Source organism: Epinephelus lanceolatus, chromosome 2 (assembly GCF_041903045.1).
Source record: "Epinephelus lanceolatus isolate andai-2023 chromosome 2, ASM4190304v1, whole genome shotgun sequence".
Taxonomy (NCBI): Eukaryota; Metazoa; Chordata; class Actinopteri; order Perciformes; family Serranidae; genus Epinephelus; species Epinephelus lanceolatus.
In genome coordinates, this window is record NC_135735.1 from 10,121,812 (window position 1) to 10,145,494 (window position 23,683).

The 23,683-nt window shown below is 42.0% G+C and overlaps 1 protein-coding gene across 2 annotated transcripts in view; it reads left to right on the plus strand.

Moving 5' to 3' along the window:
- The first annotated feature begins 2,979 nt into the window (after positions 1–2,979).
- LOC117258307 (anoctamin-1) overlaps positions 2,980–23,683 on the plus strand; it is a 118,563-nt gene continuing 97,859 nt past the window's right edge. Inside the window, exons 1-2 of one of the 2 annotated variants that reach the window (XM_078173727.1) lie at positions 2,980–3,089; positions 16,428–16,582. In XM_078173727.1, coding sequence (XP_078029853.1) covers positions 16,487–16,582 — 96 coding nt within the window. In that variant the 5' untranslated portion in view covers positions 2,980–3,089; positions 16,428–16,486. Of the gene's footprint in view, positions 3,090–6,561; positions 6,974–16,427; positions 16,583–23,683 lie in introns of those variants that run through there. The other variant, XM_033629099.2, reaches the window with a different exon arrangement.

A 23,683-nucleotide genomic window follows, 5' to 3' on the forward strand; every position in this document is an offset into this window, starting at 1 on the left:
AGTGTTATGCGTGCAACCCACCACAGGAGATTTAAAAAGTAGCTGCTAGCAGTTAGCAGCTAACTCAAAGAAGAAGAACAGCTGTAAATGTCTGAAAATTGGGAAAACAATGAGATTCGGGAGCTCCTTGCTCTTCGAACAAAGGGTGAGATCAGCTGTCATATAGCAGAGACGGTAAATGATTGTAATCACCATGTTAATGCCATTGTTATTGTTTGTAAAGTGCTGCTGATGCATATGTTTTATGTCTAAAATCACAAACTGGAGTAGGCTATGCTGCCATCGTTTGGTTCTGTGTAAAAATTTAACGAGGCATAAAGAAGGGACTTTGGATTTTGTGCGATTGCTGTATAAAAGGCCTTATGTTTTAGTACTGTGACAGTCTGGTGACCTGTCTTAGGTGTATCCTGGTTCTCGTCCACATCATCTGGGACAGGCTCCAGTCCTGAGGGGACCCTGTACCAAGATAAGTGGTCACAGATAATGACTGAATGAATCATAATCACACATTTTAGTCCATCATTCCCCAATAAGAATGCTGATCCAGTATCATAATCACTCTGAATCTGATGCCTGAGGGTTCCAGATTACTGTTTCCAAACCAGCATGGTAATAAAGGGAACAGACTGATGTCTAAAAGTCCCACATTTTGTCCTCAGATGACAGCTCTGCAGACACAGCCAAACTCTGAATATGCAAATATGAATGCTGTGAAAGGATTTGGTAGGAAAACACTCACGGGGTCTGCCATATTGTTGTTTGATTGGTTTGCTCAGACACATTCTGCTCTGCCACATACGCCAGATGCTCGCAAGCAAAGTTTACAAGAGTGAGCACATCCAGACGATAATTACTACACTGTAGTTGCTGGACAGAAGAACAGGTGAAAGATGGAGAAAAGAGCCTGCACACTAGACAGTGCTCCCATGAACATACACTCACCGATCACTTTATTAGGTACACCTGTTCAACTGCCCATAAACACAAATAGCTAATCAGCCAATCACGTGGCAGCAACTCAATACATTTAGGCATTGTCAAGACGACCTGCTGAAGTTCAAACCGAGCATCAGAATGGCGAAGAAAGGTAATTTAAGTGACTTTGAACGTGGCATGGTTGTTGGTGCCAGACGGGCTGGTCTGAGTATTTACTGGGTTTTTCACACACAACCATCTCTAGGGTTTACAGAGGATGGTCCGAAATTGAGAAAATATCCAGTGAGCCAAAATGCCTTGTTGATGCCAGAGGTTAGAGGAGAATGGCCAGACTGGTTCAAGATGATAGAAAGGCAACAGTAACTCAAATAACCACTGGTTACAACCAAGGTCTGCAGAAGACCATCTCTGAACCAACAACACGTCCAACCTTGAAGCAGATGAGCTACAGCAGCAGAAGACCACACCAGGTGCCACTCCTGTCAGCTAACAACAGGAAACTGAGGCTACAGTTCACACAGGCTCACCAAAACAGGACAATAGAAGATTGGAAAAACGTTGCCTGGTCTGATGAGTCTGGATTTCTGCTGCCACATTCAGATGGTAGGGTCAGAATTTGGTGTAAACAACATGACAACATGGATCCATCCTGCCTTGTATCAACGGTTCAGGCTGGTGGTGGTGGTGTAATGGTGTGGGGGAGATTTTCTTAGTACCAACTGAGCATGGTTTAAACACCACAGCCTACCTGAGTATTGTTGCTGAGCGTGTCCATCCCTTTATGACCACAGTGTACCTATCTTCTGATGGCTACTTCCAGCAGGATAACGCACCATGTCACAAAGCTCAAATCATCTCAAACTGGTTTCTTGAACATGACAATGAGTTCACTGTACTCCAATGGCCTCCACAGTCACCAGATCTCAGTCCAATAGAGCACCTTTGGGATGTGGTGGAACGGGAGATTCATATCATGGACGTGCAGCCGACAAATCTGCAGCAACTGTGTGATGCTATCATGTCAATATGGACCAAAATCTCTGAGGAATGTTTCCAGCACCATGTTGAATGTATGCCATGAAGAATTAAGGCAGTTCTGGAGGCAAATGGGGTCCAACCTGGTACTAGCAAGGTGTACCTAATGAAGTCAGTCGGTGTATATTTACCAGCAACAGCATAAGGTAATTACAATGGGCCACAGTGCATGCTATTATGACAGGCCCTAGTCACTAGTTATGAAGCACACACACACACACAGACTTTTAGGCAGATATGTATTTTACTAACAGTGTGTTTTGCCGCTAGCTAAACTAGCTGCTGTAAATCTTATCATCTTGTTACATGATTAAACAGAGACTTGATATGGGACAATATCAACATACATATCACCCAGCAATCATCATTACCTATCTGTATATGACAAAAACTACAAAAGAAAATAAATCATTTTGTTATAGATTGATACTGTTTTACAAAAACAGGCCCCTCCACCCCACGGGCCCCATTGCAACTGCACTGCCTGCACTATCTATATATTTATGCCCCTGTTTACCTGCACGTTTTGAGTTTCAAGCCTCAGACAAAACAAAATTATTTCCGACGTTTGACATATGTTATTTTGTGAGTTCTGTGTCATTTTGGATGATCACTCCCCCCCCTCAGGGTTCATAGAGAGAGGTGGGGGGTCTGAAAATTCCACAGCAGTCTCCAGCAAGTCCTCACATGCCTACATGGGAATGTCTGCCTCACCTGAGGAGACTCTCTGACTGGCTGAAGTCATGTCGTCTGAGTGTATTAACAAAACATAAAGAAAAGAATTCACTGCAGATGTCAGATCAGCTCCTAAAATAAAAGGTAAACAGGTCCGGATCTGACAGGATGCACGTTGTGGGTTTATTGTATGTTGTCTTTGGGCTCCTGGCCAATCAGCACTCTCGTGTCTTTACATTGTCACGTTGCATAACCCACCAATGAGTTCACGTTCTCCCGGAGCTGCTGTGTGGGAGGAGAGACTTTACCTGAGGAGGCCAGAAGCACTTCCTCCTCCGCCCCATCTGCACACAGGTGAGTGGGAAGTGTTACCTGGCCAATACCTGCATTTATTCCTTTTTGCCTTCTACCCAAACGGCTTCTGTTTAACTCCGGAGAAAAAGGTAAATATTATTTTTATATGTTAATCATTGCGCTCCCTTGAATTAATCTGAAACCTGCGTCTGTTTGCTCTTCTTTCATTCATTTGCTCTGATGCGTGTAGATGGCAAGGAACAGGTTTTTCCCCTCAAGCAGTGATCTTCATTTGTCTTTACTTCAGCTGCACATCCATTAAAGCTGACAGTAATTCAACTGCAAGTTTTCCACTGATATGTGTTTTAAAAAGAGGGAAATAATATTTGGGAGTTTCTCCTTTACGCGCCCGGTAAGCCTGACTGACGCGCTGTGTCCTGAGGCGCAGTTTGAACGAGGAGGTTTCCAAGTGTGTTTTTATTACACCAGACGATGTCTATTCATCGGCTGATCAATGAATACACGCGGGAAGTGCTCTAGATATTACGTGGCACCTGCCATCAACAGGATTAAAGTTCTCATCATTTATTTTACGCCCGGCTGGTTTGAAATATGGAAGCAATGTGCTCTCCGTATCTCTCACACTCAGCTCCGGCTGAGGAGCGCGTCCCTCGTCTGACAGCCGGCAGACACACAGTGGAATAGATAGTTGTCAAGATAAAAGGAAAAGCAACCACCTACTTAAGAAAACACTCCCTTGTTGTCGTTGTAGTGTTGGGAAATATGTCTGCAGGTATGTTGGACATTTTGCGGCCATGCAAACTGTTCCCTAATGCAGCTTCATTTATTTATCCGAGCTGAGAGATTTGCTCCACACTGATCACTCAGTGTTGCTAATCAAAATCTGTAAAGTGATATTTGAGCAGGTGTATATGTGTGTTTTATTCTCCCTTTGCTATGATGTTGTTTTTACGCGACACCGCTTCAGTATTCGCTCGTGCGCTCTGATCACCTCGCGCCTTCTGGAGGACTCCAGCGCGAGTGGGCGGCACCAGCTGGCGCAGTGATGCTGGAGCACAATGCTGCATTCATGTCCCATAGGAAAGGACAATTTTTACATGTTGGATACGTGAAGCACCTGGAAGAGTGCGCTCCCCACAGTTTTGTCAGATTCCAACACTTGACATGATCCCGTCACTTGTCACCTGTGTGAGTAGAGATGTCTGCAACCTCCATCATGCTTAAAAAAATAGGGACGGTGTAGATCAGTGATTCCCAACTGGTCCAGCCATGGGTCCAGATTTCTCCTTGGTCTTTAGTTCAAGGTTCACACAGTTTAATATATTCAGCATCATACTTGTGTTTGGCCATGTCTTTGAGTTAGTTTGCTGTCTCTGTCACGCAGCTGTCCATGCTTCACTCACACTACAGCAGGAAATGGCACTTTTGAAAGACAAACTGTGCCGGAAATTCGCTGTACCTAAAAATAAAGTGTGTTTTTTACAAACTTGACATGTTTGTGAGACTCTTGCGGTCCATTCAGAATGTACCCACTTTTAGACCGCGACCCACCAGTCGGGAACCACGGGTGTAGAGTCAGCCAGGGCAGTTGTTCATGTGTTGTAAGCAAAAGAATCTCCACTGTAGTAGTTCTCAACCTTTTTTGGGGTGTGTCAAGGACCCTTTAATTGCATTAGGTCGCAGACCCCCATAGGATGTCATTTCAGGGACCTTAATCTGAATAACATTTTGGGTGTTACATATAATTAAGACTAGAACTCTGTCAGCCACAGGTGATACCTGTGGAGGAGGTGAAGTCAAAGATCAGAATAGTCACTCTTATGAATCTTACTCACATTGAGCTCACTTCTGTAGTGAATTAAACACAACACATTCTCACTCCGACCTCGTTTTGTCATGGACTTTCCACGTCCCATGTACAAGGTACCCTGGGTATGTTGGTTGTTGATATTTTGGGACACTGTGTCAAGTTAAGCCTGTTACATGCATTGTCTTCTTTCAAAATACACAGGAAATTTATGTCAGTACAACACCGCAAATAAACCTGGTTAGGTTTAGGAAAAAGAATTGGGTTTGGTTTTAGAATCTTGCGGGACATGAACACCTCTCTCTTGGGGGAAAGTCAGTGTTTGTTGGACCCATCCACCGCCACCTCCCGCCTGCCCCACTCAGACTTTTGTCGCCTTAACTTTCATCCTGTATGTACATCCTGTAAATGTACCTTTGTAATATTAAGTAATATCATCTCACAAAATTAGTTTCAGTTGTTACCTGACACACTCAGGCCTCTGTAGTCAATAGGTGGAACGTCTGATACTCTGTTTCTGTACCCCTACATTCACCTTTGGGGCACCCCACCTATAAAGGAGTGTCTCCCACCTTACCTCAAACCTTTTGCTGTTGTGCTCCATGGGAGAGGAGCTCAAGTTATATGGTTGTTATTGACAGAGGATTTTGTTTTACCTCTTGCTGTCAGAGTTGTAAGGATGAACGCAGATCACCTCCAAAGATATCCACGATCTGGACCTCTTCATATCAACAACACTAGAGTCCACCAGTTACATGAGCATTGTTCCATATCCATCCATCTCTTTGTCTTCTAAACTGCAGTTTATTCTTTATTCTCAATCAGTGGAGGCTGTTGCTTGCAGGCTTTACTGCTACAGAAAAAAACAATTTTACAAATTTGTTATACACCAAATCTCTTGTTGTGGTCTTCTGAACTTTAATAGATTAGAAAAAATGGGAATGTAAAACAGCTGAGATGAATAAAGCACATAGAACAACAATAAGGGCATGGATGGATGTCATAGCTGCTCTTGATAATCTATAGATTTTAACGCTTTAACTTCAGCTGCCCTCACCTCCTAATATGGTGATTAACTTTGTCGGTACACTTTGCCAACATAAAACACTTCCTGTTGGTCTGACGGTATCTCCAGAATCCTCATCCAACCATCTGGATGAACCAGTTCCCCAAGTTATGGCTGTAGTTTGTAATTCATGCCCATGATGACATAATTTTCTTGCTTATTTTTTGTGAAACATAAGCCACTATGAATGCCAGTATCTTCTGACTCTTGACCTCTCAAAGATCTTAGTATCTGTTATTTATCAGAAAATTACACTTGAAATGAATGGTGATGAATGAGAAGCCCAAACTGGGGCGACCCTCCTCTCTAACCCCGACAAGAACGGCCTAATTTATGATTATGCAAAACAATTTACCAAGATTTTATCAGTTTTATTCTAACTAGGCAGCAAATAGATGACAAAGTAATGCCACAGGCAAACATAAAAGTTGATAGAAGTCTACAAAACACCTGTGCTTTTCAATTCAATTTATAAGAACAGTTAATTAAATTAAACTTGCTTGCTATAAAAAATGTAGGACCAATCCTCAGCTCTTGTAGGAACAACTAGTAGGGAGCTGAGGGGAGCGGTCTCACTTCATCACCTCAAAACTGAGCTGAGCTGTGGCCAGGTAAGGCAGAAATCACATGTCCCTGTTTTCCTATGGGACTTGAATGCAGCATCATTCTCCACCGTTTTGGCACGATTTTCGCTCAGCTCCTCTGCGCGTTATCACTCTGCTATGTGTGAGTGGATCATTTCATTTAGACAGAGACCGTCTTCACACACGGACGAGATGTTTTAGGATTTGAACAGTCTCATTCTGACAGATAATGTCATTTAATCAGGATTTATTCAGACCTGAAATATCTTTGGAGGAGTAGCTTCTTTTGGACAGATTCTGCAGGGAAGCAGTTTGACATTAGTCTCTCAGTTTTCCAAAAAGAATGAATAAGTGGTAGCTCTCCGGCCAGCGTTTCCATGCAACAGCGCAGGCGGCTGTGAAGCCACGGAGCACACGGAGGGATAGATGCTGTAGCAGAGAGCGGCTGCACTGTAGATCTGGACTCAGAGCGCCTTTTAAAGCCAATGGAGCGACGAGATGATGGAGACGAGCTGGTCGGGAGCGTAGATCACCATGTTAGCGCAGAGGAGCCCGGTAAGAGCGCGCTGTATCCAACATTTTGCAGGAAACGCAGGAATATGACGATGATGATGATATTTTGCGCGCGCTGGCTGCGACGTAGAAAATAAAGCAGTGTATGTGTCTGCGCTCAATTTTCTATTTGTCAGAGATGTCCTTAAATTCCCCATGGTTAGTTCAGGGTTGGTTCAGGTGGATTGTTGCTGCTGATAACGCACATGGGCGCACTGATACTACCAGATGTTTGTGTGGGGGAGCCCTCACATCAGTGGTACTCACCACTGTCCATGAGATTATCTTTAAACATCAAGATGCTGATGGGTTTTACTGCTGCAGACAAGATCTTAACATGCATGCTGGTACATGATATCCTGCAGCCTTACATACCATAAAGGGACAGTTCAGTTCAACCCTGACCACAACCAAAACACTTAAAGTGATGGAAACAGTTTGCCCTTAACCTTAAAGGTGCACTTGAGATTTGTTTTCACAAAGGTTAGTATAACTCCATGTTTTGCTCTACCCAAAAGACTCTTAAGAGGCTAAATGCTCCACTGTTATCACCTGCTGTAGTTTGTAACTTTGTCTGTGCTGGGCTGGTAGTGCACAGTCAGTTTTGGCTGAAATCAGCTGCCTGCTGCTGGAAACATGATGGATTAGGATGCTTTCACATCTGTAGTTTGGTTCATTTGGTCGGCACCAGAGGGAAAAAATAATACACTGTTGCATTTTAGTTTTTGGTTCAATTCCTTATGAACAGTGATGAACACAAAGACAGGCTGAAAAGAAGGCGTCTTGCACAGTAGTGATTCGGGGCTTAATACTGTGGGGTCACCGTCACACACTTTTTAATGGACTTGATGAACAGACAGAGTGCACGAGTCGGATACAATGATGGCAGTCTTATCAGTTCTTTGCAGGGAAAATAACCTCACTGATATCTGTATGTGTTACCATGGTTACATGTATGTATCGGCAAAAATAGGTTATGTGATATATGTGACCTTTGTCAAAATCAGTTATGAGATCGTGAACGGATTTCAGGATCAGCAGATGGATTTATTATTGGATTTATTCAAATTCTGTGGTTGGTTCGTTTTCTTTCACACCACAAACGAAATGCACCAGACTCTGTTTGGAAGCAGACTGAGACCCACCTTTTCAAGCGGTCTCGGTTCAGTTGTTTGGTCTGCACCAAGGTTTGATTGACAGCTTTCACACCAGCCCAAACGAACCGTACTAACAACGCAGACAGACTTGTGTGCGTTTTAACCAAACAAAAACAGGTTAGGTGTGAATGCACCCTAAGAGCAATGGACCAAAACTGTATGTCTTGGGTCCTAAAACCTACGCCCTTGGAGTTTGGTAGTAAATGTTTGTGGGTGTGTCACTACAAGCCACACCTTTTACATTTAGCCAGTTGATCCATTGTTTGTGTTTGTGCAGCTATAAACACAAAATAACCATTTGAATCAGTGTGTCACAAACATGAACTTTGGCAATTAATAAACGTGTCCATCCCCCCGCACTGCCATAGCCTCACTGATGATAACTATAAACCTCACGCTTGTGCTCTAACATGTTCTGACTGTGTTGATCACTCACTGACGAAGACATGAAGGTGAGCTGCCAAGGCGAGAGGTGGTACCCCTGCTACTGACCGACCGCGTAATCATTGTTGGATCATTTTACCTTTATGTTTGATCCACCCAGACGGCAGCACCCTCAACGGCTGCCTATGTCGCCTATAGGAAGATCCACCTCTGACCCACTTAATCATTGTGTCCACATTACTGATGATTATTTATCAGAAATATCATTATGTAAATATTATGTGAGAGCACCAGTGGTCAATTCTAAAATATCAATACTGAGGTATTAGAAAATACTGTGATATTTGATTTTCTCCATGTCACCCAGCCCTGGCTGAAATGCTCATTCTTACAGTAGAATCATGTGGCAGTATCACTTTCCCATGAACAAAAGAGTGTCAGTGTTTTGGCACACATAGTGTAAATATTTGTGGTCAATTGATACAAGCTAGAAGTTGTCAGTTCACCTCACCCTGAGAGCCACTACTGTCAGCAGGTGCCACTACATACTGTTTGATTATTTTTATTATTCAGAGTGAACCACACCTCTGTAACAATGGACACGACAGGGTGACTTCAGCTGGTTGGTTAATTATCTTTGCGGGTATTGAGATTCCTTACTTTCAAACCATTATTGTGTGATCCCAGTCCCTGTTCTCAACCCAACATGCAAATGATTATTCCAGTTATTTGCATGGAGATATTATCTCCTCACTGCATGTCTCTGGTTATGCTCTGCTCTAATTAGGCTTCACAGTAGAAACTGATGATTATTCTTTGATCTGTGGAGCATTGTTTTTGCTAAGCTGTTAACCAAACTTACACTGATTTTGCATATTATATAAAGTAGACATAAATAATAAAAACACAGCCCTGTGTGTGCATAGTCAGAAACAGTCAGGTAGACTGATCGTTGTGGTGAATGTTGATTTACAGTAAAAACATTTCTTGTTGCTATAGCAAATCCAAGAACCACACTGGGTGCCGCCTGTCTAGGCTTTTTGCCAAGACTTTTGGCAGATGCTGTCAAATCTTGGGCAGGGTTGTGCTGTCATGGAATACCTGTGCCTACATATAAAACACCCCAAATCTGCTTTATATTATTGTACATTACATAGAAAATATGTATCCTGATATCTGAACACTTAGAGGATTTCCTGTGGCAGTAACAAGCAACTATCTCAGAGCACTATTAACCTACAAATGCTTTATTAATGCAATGAGATAAAAATGAAATATAAAATACAAAAATAGACACAGACCACACATTTGGTAAAGAACGCATGCTTGGGTTTATCTGAAGTAGTGCAATATGGCTGCACTACAGTACTGTACAAAGTCAAACTTGCCATGTCACGTCAAGTTCACTTCAGGTATTTAAATCTGCAGATGCAAAACAAGCCTGCATGTTTACAGTGCGCCTCACCTGAGGTGCTGTCGCGTCTGAGCCAATATTCCCTGAGAGCTTGGAGGTCAAGGACTCATGTAGCTACAACAATTCTAGGATGAAGAAACAAGGGAAGATTTTCTTAGTGCTTCTTTAAAAAAGGCCATATGTCCTATAAACCCCATCGCTGTCTGACTTCCCAGCTTGTTACAACTTTGGTGCAACAGGTCATCTTACCTACGGTGTGAACGGCACATGCATTTTGTGTGCCCAACCTTTGCAACAGTTTAACAGTAGCACGCTACCCTGCAAGCTGCAACCACTCGAGGCAATAGTGCACCATCAATTTACATCTACTAGAAGTGCTTGTTTTTTTCCACTGACAGGCTCAGATTGTTTTCCTATTTATCTAAAGGATCTCTACAGAGAGAAAAAAAGTTTATCTTTACCTTCTGCTTAATCTGGTTTGTTTTTTATTGTGTCTTTATTGTATCAGTGAGAGTTGGAGAGAGGAGTGTTGGAAAGAGTTTGTACAGAAATTGTAGCTCAGTGTTATCTGAAAGATTTTCAACGTCATGACTGAACATTGAGCCGATTCTGATGATGTGAAAATGAATGAGCTCTTCTAGTTAAAAATCAATGAACTCTTTAACCAGGAAGTCCCACTGAGATTGAAAATGTCTTACAAGAGAGACCTGGCCGAGGTAGCAGCCAATTTAAAACCAAAATGCAACAAATACAACATATAATACAAAAATTCACAATAAAACAACAACTATTCAAACAAAGTGGCCTCTCAAGAAAAAAAAGCACGTCTCTGTTACGATGTTCTTCATCTTCTTCTTAGATCTTTTTGAAGATTGTCCCATGTTCATGTTGCAGAGTAGGAGAATGCAGTTTTCCCTAGATCTGTTAAAACCCAGGATACATTAAAAAGCAAACACTTGGGGGAGTATAGCTGGAAACTACGAGAGCTGACACACAGAAGGGTCTGTGCTAGCTTTAGCTGGCTCACTATCACAACAAAGAGAGCAGTGAGAGCAGATCGGTCGGCGAACAATGTTGCAGGTTGTTGCTAAGGAGTGTTGTGCTTTATCATGGTACAGTTATAAGCTTCTTGTTAACTGTGTAGTCAACCCTCTGTTAATGTGGCATTGCATTAACTTCCTAGCTAACGTTAATATCAAGATATTGTTGTCATAGAAACAAACCCATACATAGCATGTCATTACAAAAACACTTGGAGTGCTTTGTTATGAAGCACTCCTCAGTTTCCTGCCACCACTTTACAGCTGAAGATGAGCACTATGTGGAGACAGACCCTTATAACAACAATTTGGAGCCTGTCAGTGGCAAAATCAAGCACTTTTAGTGGCTGTACATCAATGGTGCATAATTGCCCCAAGTGGTTACATTGCAGCCGGCTGCATTGCTCCCTTTCAGTACTGGACCACTTTCAAAAACTGTCATCTCCATTAGTCATTTAGACACGAAAATGGGAAAATAAGGTCCAGGTTGAAAAACAACAAAGTTTTCTTTTAAGGGAAGTTGGTTTTCTTGTGGTTTAATTGAAGGCTTTTGCTTCTTCCACCACTCTGAAGCTCTAAATGGCTTTCTGTGTTATAAGGAAACCCAGCCACAGTTACCCACTGGAAGGCAGCAGGCTATAGAAGCCATTAAAGGCTGCATATACTGGAAACTCAGCTATGGTGTCATGAAAACGTATTGATTGATGGTGTCAACAGAGAGGGGACAAACCACACAACATGCTGCTGTAATGAGGGACCAACGTGCGCAGACTTTAGCATCAAAGAAAGACGTCACTTCTTATGACTTTTGAAATTCTTCAAAAGACACATTTGTAGCCATAAACACGTGAAGCTGTCTAGTGCAGCTTTAAAGAACCACACATCACTGATGGAGTTGTGTGTTTTCGCCCATTATCTACAAACCACTTCACTGGCAACACTTGAGATTCACAAAGTCATCACCAGATTACCACTGAAACAGTTACATCCACTGAAATGAAGTTGTCAAGTGCAGCTTTAATGACCACAGTGGTGGTTTTGTGTATTTGAGCCCATTAACTAATAGCTCATACTTTACGTTATTGCCATAGGGGAGACCGGGGATGGTTGTAACAGCACCACTTTCACCATGAAGGGATGACCCATGAGTCATGCATGTGAAATTCCATAGCTGTGCAAAGACGTGTGCAGATTTGACAGCCAAAATACTGAGTTGCCGCCCAACTCTGCAGTTACCCTCAGGTCTATGAAGCTTTTTAGTGTCTTTAATATAATTGTTTTGGTTTCAGGGCAAACAGCTTTAGTATTTTGGTTCAGTCTCACAGCTCTCATCAGTGTTGTTTCCAGCAGCAGCAACTGTGCTTCAGATAATCTGTGTTAAAGCCATTGTGCAGTGCACTACCTGCCCAGCACCAAACAGTGATAATTCAAAGTTAGCATCTAGCTGGTGAACATAGTGGAGCATGTAGCAGCTAAAGAGTCAGATTTTTACGGGGTGTTGGTAGTGTAGTGGATAGTGCTGGCGCCCCATGTACAGAGGCGATGCCTCGCTGCAGCGGTCGCAGGTCTGACTCCGGCTTGCGACCATTTCTGCATGTCACCCCCCCGCTCTCTCTCTCACCCCCTTTCACTCTGTCCTATACAATAAAGGCAAAAAAGCCCAAAAATAATCTTAAAAAAAATAAAGAGTAAGATTTTTCCCACAGGAGTTGAGACCAAAACCAGAGTTAAAAGAGTACGACTGTTAGCTAACATGTTCACTTTTGAGTTATTAAATGAGCCAAAAAATCAACAACAACAACAGGGGTGTTTGGACTGATAAAAGCTGACCCCTACTTTGAAGGGATAGTTCAGATTTTGTTTTTTGAGGTGTGGTTTTATTGGTTACTTATCCATAGACAGTATATTACATATAGTTAACCTGGAAATCCAGATGCCCCGCCCCTAGCAAATTCTAATTTGCACTGCAGAGCCTGCTGAATCGCCTATCGGACCAATCAGATCAGTCTATGTGACAGAGGCGGGCTCTGGGCGGGCGTAACATGATGACGACAGCACTGCGCCGTAGGAGTCGAAAAGTAAACAGCCAAGATGGCAGCTGCCGAAGGACCGTGTCTATTCACTTTAGCTTTGGAAGAAACACTAAGCCAGCTTATCTTTTTCCTTGAGAGATGAACAGAAGACTGCCCTAGAAGCCTTTGTTTCCAGGAAGGACGTTTTTTGATGTTTTGCCGACGGGATACGGCAAAAGCATAACAGTTAGCCCCACTGTTCGGCAAACCAATGGGGCTTAGTGCAATGAATATGTCACCATGTCTTTTGCTCTGATTGGCCATCATGCTATACAATTGCGTGTAGCGGCATTTGAAATCAGTTAGTGCCACCCCTTGGGTAGGAAGGGTGTATCGGTGAGGGCCAGACTCAAAATCTTTCTAGATTTGAGTCTGGATTTCCAGGTTAACATACAGTACATGTCAGTTGGCACACACCCAGTTTGGAGAAGTAGGCACGGGTGCCACCATAGAAGCTCATGTGCTGCTGTGGACAGGGTCAGTAACAAACATATTTAAGCCACTTAAAAAATCTATTTCAGTTTCAGTGTACAATATATTTAGAATGTTTTCACTGCTTTTACCATTGCTTTGCTTCCGTGTCGGACTCCAGCCTGCTTCTCCAAACTGGGGTAGCGCCAGCCGCCATCTACTATATGTCATACACTGACTATGGATAAGCACCAACCGCACTTCAAAAAATCAGAGCTATCCCTTTAATCTCTCCTCTGTTGCTTTCTGAGGTTTCTTCCCTTTTTCCCATTAGGAGTGTTTTTGGGGAGTTTTCCCTTATCTGGATCACAAGGACAGAGGGTGTGCTGTGCAGATTGTGAAGCCCCTCTAGTCAAATTTGTCATCTGTGGTGTATATATTTGAATAAAACTGGCTTTTGGCTTTTGTGGTGTTGAAGGGAAAATCCATTTTGCTACTTTGACTTTGCTGCAACACTCTTGCTTCTGTCATTAAATACTCCCTCCGGTGTGACACAGATATAACACCTGCTTTCCAAATATTAAATCACAGAAACGTTGTTGTGCTGCAGCTGTAACTTATATGATAAATCCATTTCAGCAGTTATTTGTGTACAGTTCAACTCAGTTTTCCCACATGCCTCAGTCCTATGGAGGAACATCCAAACGTAAACACACAATATTTATTTGTGCTGGGAGAAAAGGGTCACAACCTCTAAATCAACCTAAATGTCAGAACAGGCGAAGCCAGCCTCCGCACTGACCACAAGCTTAAACATTAGGATGGTCTTAAAGATCACTTAACGTCATCTTATGACTGGTCGTGTGACCTTCTGTGCCGTCAGACACACACCACACACAGCGACATTCACACGCATTCATAAATACAGTGGCCACGTCTGGAGATTGTGACTGTAGTATGGTCTTCATTCAGCATTTGAGAGGTCAGGTTTCCCTGTAATTTGAAGTTTGATGAGATTTAAAGGGGAGGGGAGGGTGGAGGAGAAAAAAAACTCTTGATATAGCATACACTTAAATTGATATTGGTTTATTTAGATGGGACTTTTTTAGGTGGCTAAAATACGCTTTGTTGCAGCCCCCATTCACAGCAGTACATTGCTTAGCTTCCATGTTGGACTCCAGCCTGTTTCTCCAAACTGGGTAGTGCCGACCGCCATCTACTGTATGTACTATACTTCCTATGGAAAAGAAACCCATATGACCCCAATCTGAACTATCCCTTTAAGGGACAAGGACTTACATCTGAAGTGACAATTGACACTGTTTTTATTGGACCCAAATTGGTCGCTCTGCCCATGCACGCTGCCATCTTGGTAAATATCAGATAAATGAGATATCTATTCCCACTTTAAACGTTGAAAACATCAGGTAATGCAATCAGGGCTGTGTCTTGCACTGTGTAATAAGCAGTCATCCAGTGATGCTGACTCTCATTACAAAGACCCAGGAGATGCACATTAAACTGTGCTTACTATAATGGTTCCTCCTGAGCTTTTATTAATTAACAATATCCATCAGAGCTGTTGTGAAATTTGATTATTAGACTGTGGCCCAGGTAGAAGTAACTTTGTGTTTCAGCTTATTGCTGATAAGTTCTTTATTTGGTCAGAGCTTTATTACACTGAGGAAGGTGTGGTGGAAAATGTCCGTGCCATTTGTGCTCCCTAAAGAGGGAACTAACTTCATAAATCCTCTCTCTGCTGCGATTGTACAATAATGACACCACACAAATCACATGTCAGCTGTATCAATGCACAAAAGGCACATGTTCATTTTTGGGACATTATAGGGGGACAGCTTGTAACATAACTGCGGCGTCTGTCAGCGTCTATGGTGACAGCTGTTTCCTGTAAGTGGAGGAGAGTGGCGAGTGCATCCCGCAGTTTATCTGTTTATGTCTACCCTTCCTCAGTGCACAGAGACGTTCCATAGTGTACTGTGATGTGTTTACTGCCATCACGTCAAGTCTGTGAGGGCTGCTATCGGGGATAAAATGTGCTGCAAGATTAGATTTAAGAACCAAATTGTTTCCATGGGAACAAAAACTTGTGCTCCATCTCAAAGTGTATTCTGAAAGGTTCTTAATGGTACTTATATTGGCAGTTTATGGAGGGTATGTGGAGAGGCTGCTGCTTTACATGATATAACAGGAATGTAACATTTTTCCTTTATGTGCTGCTGATATTCACGTCAAAGCCTCAACTTAAGATTCTCACGCCGCACATGGACAAAAAACTATCTTTGCCTCTCTAACTTTGCAGATTATTATACACAAATGATATCCAAATGTGTGCAATATAAATCCTCCCTGCATCAATAAACATATGACTCAGAGCCTCTGTTTGAAGTGACTGCTAATATTTTTTGTGTGGAAGCCACAGAGCTCACTGGGGATGTCTTTTAAAATAATACTTTGCAGATTATTTTAACCAGCTTTGTATCATGAGGGTAACATGTTCATTCGCTTGAGGGACTAACTGAAGAATTAATGAGCTTTGTATGCTGGGAATATTGAGCACCTGTTTTGTGGTCGATTTATTTAACCGTTACTTTTGTCCCACACCCATGTTCCTTTTGTCCCAATTGAAAGAAGCAAAAGTAGCAATGCGCAATGTCATTTCCCGGTCTGATTGCGTCTGAGTCATTCATCCAAAATTTGAAAAGACGCTTGGTATGGTAGAGGACGTACGTATGTTGCTCACATTAAAACATGGTTACTCTAAATAAATGCATCTCTGTGCAAAGAGTGAAATCCTAACATTTTATACCTTTGTCCCCGTTTTACCCCAATAATGAAAAAATCTAGAAGAAACAGGATTCTTATCAGGCAGTAATTAAAATGAAATGGCTTGAAATGCATCATGGGCAGAGCTACGATACTTACTCACATGGCGAATCCATCTCTCTGTGCCTCTGCCAGGTTCTCCTCCCCTAGCTCGTGAGCACTCAGGCAGCCCACAGCAGGAGGAGCCCGCCACAATGAACCGGAACAGCAGCTACCTGCCAGTCCCTGGCGATGAGAACAACCTGGATGTGGACTTTGAAAACACCAAGCCCAGGAGCAACGAGTCCATAGTAAGACATTACATTCAATCAGTGTGTGCATGGAGAGGTGCCAGGTTTCATTCACTTTGCAGGTCACTACAAGCGCAGAGAGTTTCTTTGTGGGTACCTATGTTTTAGGTCTGCTGTTTATTGTGGTAAAGTTGACACAACTGTTCATAAGCCCTAATATAAGGGATGCATGGTATTGGAATTATTTTGAAGATATCCGATATGCTGAAATATAACAACTCATCTGGACGATAACCAGTACCAATATCGATCTACATCCTCTTTATTCTGCACCTAATTTTATTGATCATCACATCTCTTCTGTAGTAGAATCAACATCATATTATACATGCATACTCTTATCATGACGGCCCACCAGCAGATGCAGACATGAAATATACTACTTTTCAATGTATGTAACATTCACTCGTTGTGCATAGTAAGAAAAAGCATGTTGGCCAATTCTGATGACGTGTCGATAGAAGCACGGAATATAGCAGAGCAACGTATCCTCATACAATGGTTTGTATATCCATTCATCCATTGCCAACCGCTTATCTGAAGTTGGGTCACAGGTGCAGCAGGCTGAGAAAAGTATAGTATCCTACAAAATGACATTACGTACTTAACGTAAAGTTACTGAGGTAAGGTTTAGGAAAAGGAATGGTATGTGGACTTGCACTTGTACAGCACCTTTCTAGTCTTCCGATCACTCAAAGCGCTTTTTACACTACAATCAAACTAACAAACACAAACTGCTAATCTTCTCTTAGTAGATGACCCGCTCTACCTTCTGAGCCAAAGCCATCCAAAACATGGCGACAACGTTCCTTAAAATGACTCAAAGTTCACTCCAAGTTCGCACAGTGTCGCATCCTCGTCTCCCGAGGGAAAGTCCTGTGTTTTGTGACCCATCCACCACCCCAACCTCCAACTATACTGGAATGCTTCCTTCTTTGCTCGCATCACTACATTGATCTCAGCCTTCCCAAATATGGGGTTTTACATGAATTATTAGCTCATCATCACATAGGATATGTTCAACTTTTGGGGCATTACTTTTTGTAAAAAAACAGTACACGAGAGCAGACTGACCAGAGTCAAGAACAAGACTGTGAGTTGTGTTTACAGCCACCAAAGAGAGAAAGATCTTCTGTTAATGTACAGTGGTGCCCCTCTTCCTGTGTCTGTGAAGGCTCATCAACATTTGCAGATCGTTAATATCACAAGGCTGAATTAGAACCAGAGGTCCAGAGTCACCGTCTTGACAATAAGACTGGAGACTAATCTGTTGATACATGCAGTATATTAAAGTTATAGATAGTACGAAGGTCCAGTGTGTAGAACAGAAGGTGATGAAGCTTTTATCATGAGAAATAAATTAATTTCCCTGTTTGGACTGATAGTCTCATAAGAAGTAGTTAGGAGCCAATGGAGTCTGTTAAGGCACATTTTAATTTAAATCTAGTGTCTGTGAGGGAAAAGTATTCATTAAAATCTTGTTGCCACATACTGTACACACAGTCAATGTGCTAATGCAACATTTACACACAACAGTTTGTGTATCTGCTTACACAGCAATGCGGCAAACAATAAAGATCGAACCATTTCCTGAAGAAAATTCCCACTGACAGCAATGTATCTTCAAGTCCATCAAATCATTGTTCACCCTGAAAAAGAGCATCGTGTTAGGACTGATACAAGGTCAAGAGCACACAGGTGGGCCAACATACATACTCTATGTCACCCCTGTTATGTGAGTGTGTTTTATGATCAGGCTCCACACAGTCACCATGGAAACAAGTGATGCTCTGGAGCTCAGGTCAGTGCAGTAGCCAGGAGAAAATGCTGGTATTGTACAAATGCATTACATTTGCACGTTTCATATGTATCATATTAGTGTGATAGTGACAGTTTATGAGCTGACTTTGTCACCTGGAGGTGGAGGGGATAGTGAATGGCTTCACCTTGGCGAGATGCCTGCCAAGCTGCAGATCACTTTTTGAGACCAGCAGACAACAAAAGCGGCTGTAATTTAGTGAGTCATTGCTGTGTTTCCAGCTGCTTGTTAGACACCAAACATCCGTGTTTTGGAGCAACCCATCACTGTTTCCGGTGGCTTTCTAGGCACCAAATGCAGATGTTTTGTAACAATCGCCGTGTTTCCAGTGGCTTTTCAGGCACCAAACATGGATGTTTTGTAGTGAGCTGTCGCTGTGTTTCCAGTGGCTTTTTAGGCAACAAACATGGGTATTTTGTAGCAACCTGTCACTGTTTCCAGGGACTTTTCAAGCACCAAACATGGATATTTTGTCGTGACCTGTTGCTGTGTTTCAAGCAGATTTTTAGGCACCAAACATGGGTATTTTGTAGTGAGCTGTCGCTGTGTTTCCAGTGGCTTTTTAGGCAACAAACATGGGTATTTTGTAGCAACCTGTCACTGTTTCCAGGGACTTTTCAAGCACCAAACATGGATGTTTTATTGTGACCTGTTGGTGTTTCAAGCGGATTTTTTAGGCACCAAATATGGTTTTTTTTGTAGCAACTTGTCACTCTTTCTAGGAGCTTTTCAGGCACCAAACATGGATGTTTTGTAGTGAGCTGTCGCTGTGTTTCCAGTGGCTTTTTAGGCAACAAACATGGGTATTTTGTAGCAACCTGTCACTGTTTCCAGGGACTTTTTAAGCACCAAACATGGATATTTTGTCGTGACCTGTTGCTGTGTTTCAAGCAGATTTTTAGGCACCAAACATGTTTTTTTTGTAGCATCTTGTCACTGTTTCCAGGGACTTTTCAAGCACCAAACATGGATGTTTTATTGTGACCTGTTGCTGTGTTTCAAGCGGATCTTTAGGCACCAAACATTGTTTTTTGTAGCAACTTGTCACTGTTTCTAGGAGCTTCTCAGGCACCAGACATGGGTGTTTTATAGTGACCTGTTGCTGTGTTTCTAGTGGATTTTTAGGCACCAAATACAGGTGTTTTGTGATGATCTGTTGCAGTGTTATCAGTTGCTTTTAGGCACCAAATCAGGTGTTTTGTAGCTACCTGTCACTGTTTCCAGCGGTTCTTTAGGCAACAAATGCAGGTGTTTTATAGTGACCTGTTGCTGTGTTTGTAGTGGATTTTTAGGCACGAAATACAGGTGTTTGTGGTGAGCTGTTGTGGTGTTATCCGCTGCTTTTAGATTAGCTTTTACATGAGTGTTTTATACCAACTCGTCACTGTTTTCATTGGCTTTTTAGGCACCAGTCGTCTGTGTTTTGTAGTGACTCGTTGCTGTGTTTTCAGCGGCTTTTTAGGCACCAGATGTTGGTGTTTTGTAGCGATCCATCACTGTTTCCAGCGACATTGGGTGTATTTCAGTGGCTTCATGGCTGATTTTCTTGCTGGGATTATGGCACAAAAAGAAAAAAACATTGCTGTGTAAACTTTCAGTGTCTCCACAATGTGATCAGGTTGCTCAGGTATGTTGTGCGCAGTTCAGTTAGGCATGTGAGGTTGCTGCTGCAGGGAAATGCTGTTCATACACAGGGTGACCACTGGGATTTACTCAGTGATGTGGTGCACAAATCGTTTGAAAGAGCCAACAAACAACCATCAATAATTTCATGTGGACAGTCTTTGGACTCATCCCTTGTTAGTGTTTCTTTAGTGCACTCATAAAATTAATTTGTTGATCCAGTGCCTATATAAATGTGCAGTTTTTTGCTCTGTTTGATAACACAGCAGTGATTTGGACGACAGCCAACTCCATAGTTTTCACATTTGCTTTTCTAATCATCCAGTGTCAGGGGAACAGGAAGTGTTACATATTAAATGATTAAAATGCAACATAGCTCTTGGATATTGAGCTTAAGCAGCAGTGAACAGCCTGTGAAGAGAACAACACTTTAAGTGCCACTTGAGCTGAAGGATATTCTTCCAGCTCAGCACCTTTCTTTAATAAACCTGCATATTCAATGTCACGGCAACCAGCACTACAGAAATCATTCATACATGAGAACAAAGATCTAAATGAAACAACACTAGAGAATATTCATTAAACCTCACAGTGCATCTGTTTTAGATTTTTTTTAACCTGAAAAAGGTTGCCTGAAGGGGTTGAGAACGGCTCTATGAGCGCTTTGAGCCAAGGTGCAGCCAGACAACTAAACAATGAGCTTGACATGATGACGTAATGAAGGCTTAGTCTTGGATATGAATTTGATATCATTTAAAACATAAATGAGCACAGAAATGCACAATTTGTAAGTAAAGAAGATAATTCAGATTAATCAATGCAAGGAAAATGTACATATAGCACATTTCATACCCAAAGTGCAATACAGATTTCACAGATCAAAGCACAAGAAACACATGCTAAAAACAATAATAGCAAGCAATCAGAAGCATACAGAGTAAAACAACAAACAACAAAATTAAAAAAAAAAAAAGTTTTCTTTGTCCAAAAACAAGATAATTAAATGGTAATCTTGGGATGATGGGCTGGAAAAAATAATCTGTAACTAGGACTGAATATTACTTAAATCCTAAATTGAAAAGCAGCTGCGGCCAGTCTCAGTGGATATGAAAATAGGGCTTAAAGGTTCATTTGCATAATTGATTGTACATGTGGTCGAGCTCAGAGGAAGTTTTGGTCCCAAATGGACTTCTGCTTTGCAGCAAAATGAAAGTTGCTTCTCTTTTTCACTGGTGCGATGAAGTATTTTAAAAGGTCTATTTTTTGCTTACCTCTTGTGGTATTAAGCTGTGAAAATACTTTCAATTGAAAACTTTGAAAACACTGATGTCTGCAGAGTCAGGAGTAACAAGGACACGGTTTATGGACAGATGTGTTCCACTTTTAATGACATTTTTTTAATGTTGTGAACCCCACAAATTATATTCACTGTGTAATGGTGTAAAGATATCTCAAAATTTGGAAACAGTTTATGTGCATCAAAAAGCGTCAGAGGGAATCATTCCCATACAAACACAAAATTTTCTTTCAGTGATCAAGTAGTTCGCTTACAGTATCCATTGGTGAATTTAAGGGCGTCTTAAAGAATGTGGTGACAGAGACATGTGCTTGTTTTCCTTGAGAGGCCTTTATGTTTGAATAGCTGTTGTCTGATTGTGGATTTCTGTATTATATGTTGTATTTGTTGCATTTTAATGTGTTTTGATTGGCTGGTACCTCGGCCACGTCTCTCTTGTATGAGATTTTCAATCTCAATGGGACTTCCTGGCTAAATAAAGGTTAAATAGATAAAAAGTAACAAACATTTTGGGTCTTTTCATACATGACAACATGTGAAAAACCAATTTAAAACTATTTTAACTGTATTTTTTTTTTAACTTTACTTCCATGATACTTTGCCTCAAGATAACCTGTCTGCTTGCAGCTGGTGAGCTGAGGCTGCTGCTGCGTGCACATTCAAATCAAATAAGGAAAAATTAAGTCAATTTATCTTCATGAATAACGCAGTCTCGAAGTTTATGACAAACTGCCAAAAATGAGCCAGTGAGATGCAGCAGTGAAACTTTTCATATGGCTGCTAGTGATGGAGACAGAAAATGTGCACAGGGATCATGTGGATTGAGTACTGTGCTGTAGTGTACGTGGATAATACACAGTACAGCAGCCTAATTTGATTTGTGCTGTAATTTGAAACAGTCAATAAAATTCGGTGAATTGCAGAGCTTTCCATTTCATTACTTAATACATAAATGTCAGTTAGATAGTAATCTGCATGAGAAATAAAGAGATATTAATGATTATCCACTTATAGTGAACAGTTTCACCCCAACAGATGTGATCACTATAAAAACAAACTTATCTGCATGGACACTAGGGGTGGGCGATATGGCCCTAAAATAACAATAATATCATGATATTTTATTCTTGATCATATGACAAATTATTCTCCTCTAATCATCACGCTGTAAAGTGTGACAGGCTGTTATGACACCACAACTATCACACATTTACATATAGGTAGTTTTTTGTCGAGCTGCGAGCGTCATGTAGGTTTACATTACCAAAGGTTTATGACAAAAGGTGAGAGAGGAGAGGGAGAGACGCTGTGCTGCTGCCAGAGGAGCCGCTGAATGAGTTCCCTCTGAGCGGTAAGGGGGTGATCACACAGAAATGAGACGCTAGAGACGCGGACGCTTCAAAGACGCTTGAAACGCTGGGAGCGCTTATTCAATGCGCGCTAGCTACTGGCGTCTGACGCTCAAAAAGTTGAAAATATTTTAACTTTTCAGCATCTAAACACGCGCGTTTAAAAAGAAGCATCTACAAAAATGCTGTCTAAAAAGACGCTTGAACGCCGGTCAGACGCGCCGTATCATAGGAAAACAATGGTTTTACTGGCGTCGCGTTTCTGGCGTTTCATCTCGGTGTGATCGCTCCCTTAGTCACTAAAAGAGTCCGAGGCTGTTCTTAAAACATTCAGGATGCCGCAGTTTATTCCACACTACTGAAGCTGCTCCTCTTTTCTGAACCACTGCAGAGTCTGTAATAATTTCGCTTTCAGCCATGCTTGTTGCCGTGGGTAACAGTATGACGTCAATATGTCAACAGGTCAAAATATCGCAAGCATAAGTAAAAACCAAATTTAAAAACCAAAACCAAAACCCGACTCCTCCAGCTGCTACATGGAGCCTTACTGCTGCTGTGAAAAACATTATTGACTTGAAAACTGCTGGTTTGTCTCAGCCTTGAGCTTATTATGGCTCAGATATGTGTGTGTGTGTGTATGTGTATGTGTATGTGTGTGTGTGTGTGTGGGTGTGTGGGTGGCTGTGTTCATGTGGAAGCCCAGAGGAGAGGAGAACCTCATTTCCCGGTGGCTTAGTGAGAAAATCCTATTGGTGAATGATGCGTACACCACCACATCCTCATGCGCCCTCTGAGAAACGACCTCTGACTTTTGTAGCTATGACTACTTCCTGTTGAGAGACGGCAAAGGATGAGTGTGTATGTGTGTGTGTGGTGGGGATGAGGCAGGGGGCTATATGCAGTATACACATTCACGCACATACCAGCCCCTCATGATACGTCTTATCACACACACAGAACACACACACTGATGTGTACACTGGGTCGGTGGCTGTAAAGAGAGAAAGCTGTTC